The sequence below is a fragment of the Sciurus carolinensis genome, chromosome 10 (assembly GCF_902686445.1).
Source record: "Sciurus carolinensis chromosome 10, mSciCar1.2, whole genome shotgun sequence".
Classification (NCBI taxonomy): domain Eukaryota; kingdom Metazoa; phylum Chordata; class Mammalia; order Rodentia; family Sciuridae; genus Sciurus; species Sciurus carolinensis.
In genome coordinates, this window is record NC_062222.1 from 67,416,997 (window position 1) to 67,432,310 (window position 15,314).

Consider the following 15,314-nt stretch of genomic DNA (forward strand, 5'->3'; position numbering starts at 1 on the left):
TGGTTTTTGAAGACCAGGGGAGATGGCTTATTGTGTTTTCAAAGTAAAGGTGTAAAGTTGTACATTTTTTTTCTCTTTCACTGTTTCAGAAGAATAGAATTTTGGCTAATCATTACCCTCCATGTGTTCTGATATCAAAACTCACGTATTCACCTTTGATATTTTAGATGCTAATCTTTAAATAGTTTCTTTCTTTTTCAGTTTCCAAGATGAATAGGGTGTTGTAAGTGTGAAGTTTTAGTTATAAAAACAAGTATTCATGGACTACTTTTTTTTTTTGTCAGCTTTGCCATCAAGTGCCTGCGTGTGGTTTTCTTTTGTTTATCCTGCTTCATGACCCTATAGATCATTCAATCTGTGTCTTCATTCCTTCACCACTTTTGGAAAGCACTTCACTGGTATTTCTTTAAATATTGGTTCTATTTTTCCTCCTCTCCCTGATTTCTACTTCCATCTATGCCAGAGCTCTTTTAGCATGTTCCATTTTTTGAATGTTGGTTTATTGTTTTGGTACCAGGGCAGGGGCACTTAACCACTGAGCCACCAGCCTTTTATTACTTTTTGTTTTGAAACAAGGTCTTGCTCAGTTGCTTAGGGCCTCACTAACTTGCTGAGGTTGGCCCTGAACTTGCAGTTCTCCTGCTTCAGCTTCATGAGCTGTTGGGATTACAGGCGTGCACCACCCTGCCTGGCTTCATGTTCCATTTTTCTTTTGTTCTTTGGTGTAGTACTCTTTCTTTGCAGTTGTGAGCTCCCCACACCCCTTTTTAAATGGTGACATCATTTCTAATTTTCCTCCTGGATGTTTTCCACATACAAGTCTTCTGGTTCTCGAGCTGTCTTTCCTAATCTAATGTGTTTAAACTGCTGTTAAACTCATTCTGCTCCCCTGTGCTGGAGCTCAAACCCACAGTTCTGAGCATGCATTTTACTACAGCATTACATCCCCAGCCTCGTTATTTGTCTTATAAGAAATAGGGTCTTGCTATTTTCCCCAGGTTGTCCTCAAACTCATTATCACGGAGCTTTAGCCTTTTGTATATCCGGGACTATAGATGTGTACCACCATATCCAGCTTTAATTCTTAAATTTGATTGTTAAAGATTCCTATTCTTCAGCAATTGTCTATTCTAAAATTTATTTTATTAACTATATTCATCGGTTGTTTTAGAGTCAATGTTTGATAACTCCTAGTCTGAATTTCCTATGGATCTATTTCTGTGCTCTCATTTTTGGAATTTTAGGTCTAGTTTTCTGACATGCCTGGTAATTTTTTATTGATGATTTGGTTGATGATATTACCTTTGAGAGTGTATTTAACATTCTTCTTTCAAAGTCTCAACAGATCACCTTCTTAGCGCAGAGACTGGTCTGTTTTGGTTTTCCTATATTTCAGGACATCTGGGATCCCAAAACCTAGTAGTTTTCAGGGCTCCTTATCTTTGCTGGCTCACAACTTTCAATATTGTCTCCCTCTCTGAGAGTCTGCTGAAATATTTGAAACAACAGTGGTTTCAGGAAGACCCCTCTAGCAGTTTCTTTCTGCCCCATGGTCCTATGTGGCCCCATGCATGTGCGGTTTGTGTGTTCAAATACTTGGTGAGGAAAGGGCGGGTGCTGGGTTTGCTCCAGTGCTTTTCCCTCTTTTCCAGGATTTTGGTTCCTCGTTTTGGTTGTTTCGATTGCCCTCATCAGAGAACACTTTACATGACCTCTTTTGTTTGGTCTACTTTTCTGGTTGTTCTCAGGAGGATGACTTATTTGGAGCAGCTAGTTCACCATAAGCAGAGAGAAAGTTCTTAATAGATGACTTTGGTTTTTAAAACTGAAAACTAGATTTATTGCAGTTAGTATTTCAAACATCTTTTACAAGCTCAGCTCACCTTAAAGCCTTACTCTAAATAAATCTGTTTCAGAGGTCTTTTTGTAAATTGTTTAGTGAAACATTTTAAACATTTATAAACTTGATGTGCATTTTTGCTTTGAAACCTTGAGCTGTTTAACTATTGGTTTGATGTACTTAATCATTTTCATACTTAATTTCAAATCTTCCTAAAATTTAAATGTTTGTTCACTAAGGAAATGATTAATTTACTGCTAACAACCTGGAATTTACCTTTCATTTTAGTCAACATTCCAGCACTGTTACAAAATACTTGAGAAAACCAACCCAAAGGAGGAAAGGTTTATTATGACTCATGGTTTCAGAGATTTCAGTCCATGGTCAGCTCACTGCATTGCTTTCAGGCCTATTGAGAGGCATAAACATCACACTGGAAGGACAGGATGAAAAGTTTTTAGTTCTTGGAAGCCAGAAGCAAATAAAGAGTATGGAAGGAATCAGGTGTGGCAAGGTATATCCTTCCAGAATGCACCCCCAGTGATCTACCTCCTCCAATCAGGTCCAGTCTCGGAAAGTTTTTCTCTCTCAGTGGTACCATAGGCTGCTGATTAAGCCTTTAGCACGTGGTCTTCGTGGACATTTTATACCCAATCTGTGATACCTTCTTAGCTGATTAAAGGTACTAACAATTAGAGATATAAAGTCGGAATAATTATAAATTTGGAGAAATTTCTCCTATTCCTGACTGTTAAGTCCCTTTTAGTAATAATAATGTTATAAACTCTAAAATACAATAAGCAAGTAAATAAATAAATAATGTTTTAAATTCTGAAATAGAATCAATTGATTAAAAAGGGGTTATGAATATGATCATGTAGGATGTTCCAGAACTTAAGTTGTATTGTTATATGGTTTTTCAAGCCAGACAAGACTAACCTTATCTGTCTTTTTCCTGTTTTATGAGTGTTGAGTAATTTTCATACTTTTCACTGTTTATTTATTAGGAATTTATTTCACATCTAATTGAAGTGCAAGTATTCAAAGTTGTCTTTCCTCCTAATATAGATTCTAAGGTTGTTGTTATCATGGTCAGGTTGGACTGTTACTTGGAAAGGAATATACTCACTGCAGTGCAGTTTAAAAGAGACTTCTGTTACCTAAGTGAGTTCAGTGACACATAAGTGTACAACTCCTTTGGGGACGGAGGCATTACAAGATCTGCCTCAAAATAAAAAAATAAAAAGAAATTTAAACATGCTTGGCACGCAGCTAAATGGGAAAACACCTCTGGGTTCAATCCCCAGTAACAAAAGCAAAACAAAATTACAAAAAAGTAGTAGGATGTAGTATTTTGTAGTGTTCGCAATCTCATTTCTCTGCACTGTCAACTTACTATTGTTTTTCCCTCTACAGAAAGGCACAAACTCCAGTTGTCTTCCAGTCATTTCCAGAATTTTATCCCAGAGTCACAAAGAAATACCTAATACTTTCCTAGGATGGCATCCATTGACCTGAGGTCATTTACCGAAGGGACTGTGTTAAGCATTCATAACATCTGCTATCGAGAAAAAGTGAAGAGTGGCTCTCTACTTTGCCGGAGAACATCTGAGAGAGAAATATTAACAAATATCAAGTATGTGCATTAACTTTTCAAAGTACTACTTTATTGAATGAATTTGACAGATTTTACCTATCACCGGTAAGCTGCTATGAACACTTGTGTTTAAGTTTTTGTAAAGATGAATTAACCCGTTCTCTCATTTATTTTGGCTAAACTTGAACTGAAATGATCCATAAGTATATGTTTACCTTTGAAAGCAAGTGGCAAACTGTAAAAATGGTTGTACCATGTGTTTGAGTAATTGTTATATCAATTAGTTTTTGAAGTAGAAAATAAATGAGAGAAAGGAGAATTCCTGTACAAGGTACTCACTACCATTACTATTTAGAGAACTTTGCAACTTAGCAAAACAACTAAGTTACCTCCACAATATAAGACAATAATAATTAACAACATTATACTCAAACTGTCTGATTTTTCAAATTTTGGAACATTTGTGTCAATAAAACATGTTTAACTAGAGTTACAAACCAAAAGAAACTTTAGAACAAATGAAAATTTGAGCAGATTTTAACTTCTTGTAATTTTCTTTTAAGCAGTTAAAAATGTAATAAATTCTGCAGAAAAGATAAGACATTATTTTGATAAAATATAAAATCCTTCTTCTTTAAGTCAGTTCTTTTGTAAACTTTGCAAAGAGCAGTTAAGGCATTACTAGACTGCTGGATTCCACTTATAAATACATTTAAAAATAACTTTAAGTTTCTCTAGAATTTAAGTATTATTAGACTTGACATCAAGCATAGCACAAAATTCATTTAACATTTTAAGAAGACAGTAAAGTCTTGCAAATAAGAAAAAGGTAACCTAGGCAGTTTGTTCAGAAATGTAATTTTTGAAAGTACAGCTAGGATTTATGATAAAATATGGAAATGTATATATAGCATTCAGGTTACTGAATGAAGGCATAGACATACCAATATTTAATTTTTGAAAATACTGCTAGGATTGATGATTAATGAACTACCACAACAAAAACTTCATTATTTTCAGCTCATAATAAGATGATGTCATTCCACATACCAGTAATAGAAACATAGTTTACTAGTCTTTTACAGCATTAGTTATTTCCTTTGACTTATCATAGGCCTTAAACAGGGAAAAGTATAGGCTCACTCATGCATTTCCAAATCTAAACAATTAACAAGCTTCCCAAAGTACCTTAAACCCAGTAACAGAGCATGTTCTTCTGAAATGGAATTCCCCACACAAGTGGATGAATCTGGAGCAGCAGCCATCAGAACATGGCCTATTGAATGCAGTTGTCATGTTTAAACCTGTGAAACAGTTGTACTAAGTCAGCATGCACTTCCAGCTATATAGGTTATGATATCATCTTCCAAAATAAAACTGGACAAACATGCACTCAACCAATCCAATTAGAGTGTTGGAAAATTTTTGTGTCTGCTGAATTGTGTCTTAGTGACCAGTACCCCCAAAAGCAAAGGTTCCGTTAAGCCTCAAACAGCTAATGTTCCACATGGCTCACTCCTCCCCACACAGGAGATAGCCAGTATGGCAAAAACAGAACATATGGAGAAAATCCTCAGTGTGTACCTTGATGGAACAGCAAACATGGCCTGCTACCTTTCTTCGGTGACTTTTTGTCCTCACCAACAAAGCAATTTTTGAAAGTTAAGGCTGCTGTAGGAAGGAATGGGATGAATCAGACAGGACTTAAAGATATCCCAGCAATATCCCAGCAATATCCCGGATATTCCAACTCCAGCTTAGGCTGGGTGTGAGAACATCTTATCTCCGAGTGCCTTTTTTGGAGATCACTGCCAGCCTGAGCCATCTTGCTTCAGGCTATTGCTCCTGGCTAGAACTTACCAAGACTGTTACCAGTCGGCTCTAATACAACCTGGGGAGGAAAAAGGCTAGACTATAATGCTCCTACCAATTTGTCTCTGAATATTTCTGAAGCAGTGAGTGTTATAGCCTAATCTCTTTCCTCCTGGGCGGCTGTACCATCCAGTAATTGGTGTCATGTGGGGGTTCTGACCCAGGAAACAGATTTGGGTTTTGGCAGGTGAAAGAAGATGCCAGATGCAGTTGCCACAGACAGTGAAGCCCAGGTCCTTGTGGACGTGAGCACTGTGGGGGCAGTTGTGCTGGGACGTTCATTCCTCAGGACAGCTGTGACAGGATCAACCTCGGTGGAATCATTATCTGAGAAAGAACAGCTGTCAGCTTTGATCTTGTACTTGGAATAGATACTGTTTTCTGTCTGAAATACATGGTGACCTGCTTCCAAATTCTTAAGAGGAACTGGGCAAAGACACCACGTTTCTGAACAGGCTAAGCAAGGCCTCTCTTTTCTCTGTGGGTACCTGTCAGGGTGGCCCTGCTGTAATTTGTTTTCCTCCTTCCTGTTCTATCTGAATATTCAGCATTCTCACACACCCACTTAAACTTTTTTGAAAACATTGGTGTCTACTCTGTGCATCCTTAAAGGATGTTCCCTACTGGAGTGAAGGCTCCCCATTCTAAACTGGCCATTTTCCTGTCCTTTTCCTGAGCACTTAAGAAGGAAGGAAGTGACCTATCTTGAAGGTGTGTATATTTTTTCTTTCTTTCTTTCCTTTCTTCCTTCCTTCCATTCATCTTCTCTTCCTTCCTTCTTTCCTTCATTCCTTTTCTTCCTTTTCTCATTGGTAACACATTGTCTCCAAGTTAAGAAATGGTTTTGCTTTCTTTGTCTATGAAGTGCTTCATTGTAGCCTTCTATTTCTACTTAAGATATACTGACGTTTGGTCTGAGGGGATTTTAGCAGAGAGAACACTACAAGTGATATTATACAAATTAATGACTAATTGTGTAGAATTTGACTAGGTACCAAGTGAGACGATTTCAAGATACTGATAATAAAACGTTTCTCAGAAGCTGTTATGAACATTCCACTGTGTTAAGAGGAATAAGTGAAAAGAAGAAGCTTAATGAGACTCTATTAATTATATCAAGGAAATTTTGTTATTGTTTCTGAATGGAACACAGGGTCTCCAGCATGATAAGTGCTGGCTTTTCCACTAAGCTCTACTCCCAGTTTCTAAGAACCTTGAATCTTAGATGTGTCATTTTCTAAAAGTGGTAAGTGGTTAGAGAATAAATGAAAAGAATTTAGAGGAATATGAGCCATCTTTCTTATAAATTCTGACTAGTGATCCTTTTTATATTAGACTTGTATTAATCAACAGTTCATTTTTTTTATCTTTAAGAGTTAGTGTTTGTTTTCTCTCTGCAATTTCATCATTCTTCTGTGAATGTATTCAGTGCCAACCCTCTATCAATAGAACTTCATTTAAAATGGAACAATAAGTTATTATGCTTTTGTGTTTACAGTGGGATCATGAAACCTGGCCTTAATGCTATCATGGAATGCACAAGTGGAGACAAATCTTTGTGAGTATAATAGAAAGTATAAGTCGGCTTTTGTAGTTTCAGTGAGCTTTTAAAAATCAATTTGGTGGAAGCACGTGTTGACCGAGCCTTTGCTTTGTGTCCAATCTGGTCCTAGGTGCTGGGGATATCATGCAGTTAGGCTAGCTTGTGGCTTTATTCCAAGAACCAAAAAGTCTTATGAGATCAGATCAACCTGGCTAAGCATGATAGTGTGATTGACATGCAGCTGTTACCATATTATGAGCTAATGAGGAGGAAAAAGAAGGGAATGATATTAAAAATGGGAATGGAGCAGAAGGAATAATTGAAGATATGAGTTTAGAGAAAGGGTTGGATCCATCAAAGTCAGATAGCCAGGAAAGTCATTTGGAAAGTTTTTGATGGATAAGCCAATGTTGCCTGGCTTTTACATTTTGGAGCTTTCTTTTAGAATATAATATAAAGGAAGATGAAATGTAAATATATATGTGTATATATGTATGTATGTGTAATGTATGTATATATGTGTGTATATATGTATACACACAGAGAGAGAGAGAGACAGATTTTTACTCAGTCATACAGAATAATGAAATTATGTCATTTGCTAGTAAATGGATGGACTTGGAGAAAATCTTGCTAAGTGAACTAAGCAGGACTCAGAAAGCCAATAATTGTTTTTACTCATGTTCAGAAGTTAGGTTGAGAGAGAAAAGAATGTGAAGAGCTGGGGAATGGAGTTGACCAAAGGATGCTCAGTATGTATGAATGTATCACACTGCACCCCAATGTTGTATGTAACTATGATGCACCAATTAAAAATAAGTAAATAAATAGGAGGAAAATGAATAGAGTAGAGGAAGGAGATTGGAGGTAGGAGGGAGAGACAGAAAAGGGAAGTAATGAGGATTGAAATGCAACACACTAGGTTATGTGCACCTATAAATAGCCTTTTTTGACTAGTTCACTTTACCTTGAGCAAAATTTGGATTCAGAAGAGATGAGAGATATGTCTTGTGTTAGGGGGAAAACACAACATATATGTCTTTTTATAGGTTGCTGGACGTCTTAGCTGCAAGGAAAGATCCAAGTGGATTATCTGGAGATATTTTGATCAATGGAGCGCCTCGACCTGCCAATTTCAAATGTAATTCAAGTTTTGTGGTTCAAGTAAGTATCAGGCAGTTTGCCTTCTAGGTTTCCTCTACTAATATATGGGAAGTGCTTTAAGGGCTTATACTTTTGTGTGCTGCCAGCTGAATTTACATGTTCAAGGAACTTTCTTTGCATCATCCTTTCACAATATCCCCTTGGATTGAAGCTGGAATAAAAGAGAAAGAGAGGACTTGTAGGCAGTGGTATCAATTCTATCTTTCTAACCATTTCTATAAGTCTGCTATTGACCTTTTTGCCCTTCTTTCATCTCTTTCCTGCCCCTAGAAGATGCCTTTGTCAAATGCTCATGCACAGCAGTCTGGAAGTGTCTAAAAGTTATCATAATGCCCTGCGCGCCACCTGGGTTGCAAATGGGGGATGGAAATGCCTCCCTCAGGCTCTGCAGCTGTCTGTATGTGAACCACTGAAATTGGTAGAGTTGAAAGTTCACCATCAGCTAGAACTTTACCTTGGTTCTGTTATTTTTATGGATTAAGTTAAATACCCTAGAGTGATGGTCTTAGAAAAGACTCAATGTGTCTCATCGAAATCCCATTTTCCCCTTTAGGATGATATCTTGCTGGACACCCTGACAGTGAGAGAAAACTTACATTTCTCAGCAGCTCTTCGACTTCCAACAACTGTGACAAAACATGAAAAAGATGAACGGATTAAGAAGGTCATTGATGAGTTAGATCTGGAGGAAGTGGCTGATTCCAAGGTAACGTCAAAACAAAACAAAACAAAACAAAAACAAAAACTAACAGAATCAGATGGGAAAGAGGGCTTCCCTGTGTGGAAAATCTGACCTTAACCAGAAGATTCCTAGAGCATGTGAGGTCAAAGGTGTCTGCTTTCTGTAATGATCAGCAAAGTGACTGGTTACATGCTATGAGGAAGCTGGAAAAACAATCTTAACTGTGGTCTAAACCTGGGGATGAAGTTGGTCTATGGAGAGTGCCCCTCACAGCTCATCTGATGTCTTTGCACTGATTTTTCTTCTTTTTCTTTTTCTCTTCCCTCTTTCAACTGCTCTTCTCCCTCTCTTCCTCCGGGGGACTTTGTTCACTTGATTTCTTTTTTAATTTCTGGAATTCATAAATGACTGGAAGCCAAGGATTCTGGCTGTTTATTATTGGTGTAATTTGTCTTCAAAACTCTATTTATTCTCATTAAGATTTACATTGAATTTTTGTAGTGACCAAGTTATTTCTCCATGGCGTTGCTTTGGCACTTTTTTTGCCTCCTTCCCTCCCTCATTCTCTCCCTTCTTGCCTTTTGTCTGCCAATATTTACTTCCAGACTCTTATATGCCAGGCTCTTCAGGTTTGAGGAATGTAGTTGTCAGCAAGAGTAACAAAGAATAGAGAAATGAACTCCTCCTTTTGCAAGTTGCAGGATAAGGGAAGAAAAATGAGATGGAAGAGTAAACTTTATAGTTGACCACTCCATATGGAAGTTTTGCTGACCAGACATTTGGAGATTTGGGTGATAATGAGCTGTGTAACATGTGGTAACTCTGGATTAAGCCCCCGTGATCTCCCTCCTAGAGGCAATGAAGAATAGCGGTTCCACTGGCAGCTGCTTCCTGTTATATTTGACGATAGTTTTTTTTTTTTAATGTGAAGTGTATTTTGTTTAGAAGAATAACCCTGTGATGCCACTGTTTTCCACTTATTTTTGTTTACAAGTGATTGAGTTGTCATTACTTGGTGTTTATTTACTTGATCTTTTTTTCTTTCTGGGAGGGTACTTTCTTTTACTCTCTTCAGCATTCACTGCCCTAAGGTGCTTGCTTGGATTTCTAGGGAAAATATGCGGAGACACTATTGACTTATAATTCATACAATCTAGCCAATGGAAAAAATTTTTAATTTTTAAACATTATATATCATTGTAAACATTACAGAATTGTAGAGAAGATACTCTGATTAATGATGTGACTTTTAGATAATTACTATGATAATGTAATTATATATACTGTTCACCTATATTTCTCAGTTAATACCTTCTCCCATAATTAGTACAGCTATTTTTTACTGAAGTATTTGATAGAATGTTATATAATATTTTATCCTTACTAGGTAGGAATATAGAAAAAATAAGGATATTTTCGTACCTTACCACAATATAATTATCAACTAACAAAATGAACAATATTTCATGTCATCAGCTATGTGAAACACTTATTAATTCATATTTCCCAAGTCCTCTCCAAAGGCATTTTAGAGTTTAATTATCAGTAAACTCAGTCAAGGACTGTGAGTAGCATTTGAGTACTATCTCTTTGAAGACTTTTAATTTCAATATTACTTGCTACTTTCTGCCTCCCCAAACCTTCCTAGTCCCCTCACCAGACACATGAGCATTTATTGGTTGCAAAGACTGAGCCAGTTGCCCTTTGGAATATCCCATCTTTAGGATATGTCTGAAAGGATGAATTTGGAATTCTGCAGTGAGTCAGGGTGTAGACTGTACCATTGTGAAAGCATTATGGTGACTGGAAAGGTACTAATATGGTATATTAGAAAGTGAGCTTTCCTGTCTGAGTGCATGCTCTCCTTGTAAGTCTACTTGGGGACTTTGAGTAGAAACACTAAGGTGAGTGTGTTGATAGAAGACTAATCATTTACTATAGATCCCTTTCCTTTTTTCCTCCAATCTTTCTCATGTTTTAGACTATAATTTTACTGTTAGGGCCATATCTTTTTAGTATTCTAACTTACTATCTTAACATTAATTATTCAACATGGTGAGGCTCGTACAGAACTGTTAAGAGCATGGGCTTCATATCAGGGCCATCTACTGAGCAGCTCTGCCCTGAGCCTCAGTTGACTCATCGGTAAAAGAGAAACTTCCTCCTTCTCCCAGCTTCATTTACTTCCTGTTTCATAGTGAGGATAGTGAAATAAAGGTCTCCAGCAAGACTAACATAGTTCACCAAATGATAATGATCATTGTCATTCTTGTTGATAATGCAATAATTTGTGTTTTAGGTTGAATCTAGAAAAGAAAGAATAAAGACCAGTATAGCAATGGAGCTGATCACTGATCCTTCCATCTTGTTCCTGGATGAGCCGACAAAGGGTTTAGACTCGAGCACCGCAAATGCTGTCTTTTTGCTCCTGAAAAAGTAAATGCTATGGAAATATTGTTCTTTCATTAATTTAATATCTGGTCACTTCTGTCTATCATGTATTCTTCATGAGGGGGATTCAAAAATGAACATGGATATCTTTTTCCTTCTTTCTTGGAAACAATTAACAAGAAGTGGTTAAAAAAAAGTTGAAACCAGAGTCTGTGGAAGGTGGCCATGATGGTGGTGGGGAGCTGTTTTAAGTAGCAGGAGGGTCAGGGAAGACCAAAAACGTGTGACACATGAGCTGGGGGTAAGTGAGTGAGACCTGCTGTATCTGCAGAAGAGAGTTCCAGTTGGAAGCAGTGGTCAGTGGCCCCAAGGTGGAGCATGCCTGCTGTGTGTGGAGCATCAGAGAGGCCAGAGGGATGGAACCCAGTGACTAAGGGGAGTGAGGTGGGTTTCTACACTGTCATAATAATACCACAAGCTGGGGGATGAGCAAGAGAAATTACTTTTCTTATAGCTCCGGAGGCTGAAAGTTGAGATCAAGGTGTCTGCAGGGTTGTTTCCTGTAAGGCCTCTCTCACTGTCTTGTAGAAGGCCATGTATGTCTGTTTCTGAATCTCCTTCTAACTGGTCACCAGTGAGATGAGGACCATCAGTTACCTCATTTAATCTTACTGACCCCTTTGAAGACTCTACAAAGAACCCACATTTTGGGTTACTGAGGGTTAGAACTTCAACATGAATTTTTGGGAGGCCATGTAGTGAGAATATAATGTGAGGTAGAGTTGGGCTGTGCAGACTGTGTGGACCTCATAGGTCACCATAAAAATTATGGCATTCCTGTCACAAAGGGGACATGAGAGCATTTTGTTAGTGTCCAAGCAGAGCAATGGCTGTGCAGTCGTCCAGGGTTAGTGAAGGTCACCATGGAGGAGCTGCTGAGGCAGGACAGGGCATGGACCAGGATGCTCGTGGCGAGGTGGAGAGAAGAGCTTGGGTTCTGGATCTGTTTTCGAAGGTGGAATCAACAGTATCAACTCAGGAATTGAGTCTGGTGTATCAGGATCGGGAGAATGACTCCCAAAATTTGAACCTGAACAAATGGAAGAAGGAAGCAAATGAAATAATTTCCTTTTATCAAGAAAGCAGCTATGGGAAAATATTAAATATAGAAAATATTCAGAAGTTGAGTTTTGTACATTTTCTTTAAGACAAAAAATCATTGAACACTAATGTAAAAATTCCAAGTACAATACAAATAAATCCCACTCCCTGCACCTAGACTCCCTGCATTTTACTTCATTTTCTATCCCTTCTTGTTCTCTAATCTCCTGTTACATAATTGTTTTCTGACATCATATCCAATCCCCTAGTCACCCCTGAGTGAACTCCAAGAATCAAGAACACTCCACCTTAGCACCTCCCAGTGAGGAACTCAACAGTCACATTTCATCACAGTCCAATCTGAAGGCTCCAATCAAATGTCACCATCTCTCCTGCTGTCTGTGTTTTCTTGCTGCCTCAGGATCCTTTGCAAAAACATGTACTATCGAACTGTTATACTTTTTTCTATTCTGGAACAGTTCCTCAGTCTTTCCCTGTCTGTCATGCCTGGACATTCTTAGTGCATTTTGTGGGGTGACCCTGGGCTGGGTCCCCTGTGTACCATGAGCAAACTCCGACTATGAAATGCTGCTGTGCAGTTCTCTGTACAATATTCCTGGGACTGCACGTACCACAGGGGATGTGGAGACTGATCATCTGATAGGATTTGTGTCTGCTGGACTTCTTTGCTGGAAAGTTACTATTTATGCCCTCACAAGTTGATTCGTATTTTTCTTGGGTAAAAAGTTTGGCTATTATGCCCATGTTCTGTTCCTCATCATATCGTCCCCCTGCAGCATGCACAGTAACTCCTGCTCTCAGGGTAGCTGCCTGACTTACACTAGTTTCTATTCTGTGGAAGGAAGAGATCTCTCTCCTTCCCTATTCACTTTTCATTTTGTGCAGTGGGTTATAATCTGTTATCGACCATTTTAATAATCAAATTAACCATGATTTGGCCAGGGGAAGCCATATCAATGCGACTTCTGTTTTCTTTTCACATCCCCCTAGTCAATCTTCTAACAATTGTTTACTTCATGGTTACTCTGATGTTTTAGGTTCATCTTGTATATTTCCTGTGAGAGCTATTTCTTCCAGGAACCCTGGTTCCTTGGGGTATAGTTGATATTTAGAAATCAAGATCTGGTTGCTCAGTGTTCTCACTGCTATTGGAGTAGCATTGCTTCTAGACCTTTAGTAGATCGACCTAGGAAGCACACACATATGCATGTGTATGTGTATATATAACTATTATTTGGAACTATAATACTAATCCATATACATTTTACACATATGATATGTATGCATATACAGTTTTTTGGTTTTTTTTTTGTTGGATATCCAACTCCATGGTTCTCAAATGTTAAGTACCTGTTCTTTCACTGACCTATAGCCACAACCACTGTATCTATATTTTTTTCAATAAAAAGACACTTGTAAATATTCGTGTTTATTCAAAAGCCCATAAGTGGGCTGGGGAGATAGCTCAGTTGGTAGAGTGTTTGCCTCGCAAGCACAAGGCCCTGGTTCAATCCCCAGCACCACACAAAAAAAACAAAACAAAACAAAACAAAAAAAAAACAGCCCATAAGTTCATAATACTATTTCTAATTCCAATTTGATACCTCCTTGTTGTTTTGAGTCTTTGCCATTTCCTTATACAGAAGTGACTTCAGAGCGTGAGAGGTTTGGCTCCCATCTTAGTATATTCACTCACTCGCTCAGACAAATCATTTGTTTAATGGAATCCGTCTTCCAGTCACTCTGGCTTCCCTCTTTGTTCACCACCTCTGCAAACCCTCTGCGTCGTATCTGAAGGTCTCAGACACACCACCTTCACCACCTACCGTCTCTAGCACTACCTTGCTTCCTCTGATGCTCATGTCTCTGTCAGTCAGTCTCTATTAGGAGAGAAGATTCAGGAAGATGGGAAGATGTTACAATTGTCCTGTTTTGCTTATGAATAAGGAACCCTTAGCTACTTCATTTACACATTGTATCAAAATCATTAACCATATGGTCTGATCTTCTTTGAGGCAGAACACCTTTGGGCATCCTGATAGCATACACTTATTCCTTAATCAAATGCATAAATTGAAGTGATTTTTGTCATAAAATATTTTTAGTAACAAGATTGCCCTTTTCCCACACACACTAGCAACTTGGCTTCCAGACCGGATACTCTTCCTTGGGAATCTGACTGGCCGAAGTAGAAATTCCTAAACTAAGGGTCTCCCCACAAACGACTTACCCTTATCACCCTAAAGCTCAGAGTTGACAGAACCATTCATATACTCTGTACTTTCCAAATGGCTTTTCATTTACTCATACCCCTGCCCCATTAATCATGAGCAGAAAGCTTCAAATGATCAAGCATTTTTTAAATTTAAAATTTGTTTTTAATTTTTAAAATTTGTTCTGTTCAGGTAAACATGACAGTAGAATGTATTTTGACATATTATACATACATGGAGTATAACTTAGGATCCTATTTTTGTGGTTGTATGTGATGTAGAGTAACACTGGTTGTGTATTCATATGTAAACATAGGAAAGTTATGTCTGTTTCATTCTACTATCTTTCCTATTCCCATCCTGCCTCCCTTTCCGTCATTCTCTTTTGTCTAATCCAGTGCATTTCTATTCTTCCCTCCTCACCTCCCCTTATTGTATGTTAACATTCACATATTAAGTAGAACATTTGACCTTTTTTTTTTTTTTTTTTTTTAGGGATTGGCTTATTTCACTTAGCGTGATAGTCTCCAGTTCCATCCATTTACTAGCACATGCTATAATTTCAGTATTCTTTATGGCTGAGTAATATTCCACTGTGTATATATACCACATTTTCTTTATCCATTCATCTATTGAAGGGCACCTAGGTTGGTTCCATAGCTTAGCAATTGTGAATTGAGCTTGCTATGAACATTGATGTTACTGGGTCACTGTAGTATACTGATTTTAAATCCTTTGTGTATAAAAGGTTCTGAACAAGGAAAATCAACACAAAAGCAAATAAAAGCTGACAGAAACAATATGTATGTACACATACACATATATTTTAATAACAGTTTCGAACAGTGATTTTGGCCATTTCTTTTAACCATGAATAATAACTCCTGTGA

At 37.8% G+C, this 15,314-nt stretch overlaps 1 protein-coding gene across 4 annotated transcripts in view; it reads left to right on the forward strand.

Moving 5' to 3' along the window:
• LOC124995003 (broad substrate specificity ATP-binding cassette transporter ABCG2-like) overlaps nucleotides 1-15,314 on the forward strand; it is a 50,024-nt gene that overhangs the window by 18,531 nt on the left and 16,179 nt on the right. For 3 of the 4 annotated variants that reach the window (XM_047567387.1, XM_047567389.1, XM_047567386.1), the window contains exons 2-6: nucleotides 3,257-3,476; nucleotides 6,808-6,867; nucleotides 7,902-8,016; nucleotides 8,570-8,722; nucleotides 10,998-11,134. In XM_047567387.1, the coding sequence (XP_047423343.1) occupies nucleotides 3,340-3,476; nucleotides 6,808-6,867; nucleotides 7,902-8,016; nucleotides 8,570-8,722; nucleotides 10,998-11,134 (602 nt within the window). In that variant the 5' untranslated portion in view covers nucleotides 3,257-3,339. Of the gene's footprint in view, nucleotides 1-3,256; nucleotides 3,543-6,807; nucleotides 6,868-7,901; nucleotides 8,017-8,569; nucleotides 8,723-10,997; nucleotides 11,135-15,314 lie in introns of those variants that run through there. The other variant, XM_047567388.1, reaches the window with a different exon arrangement.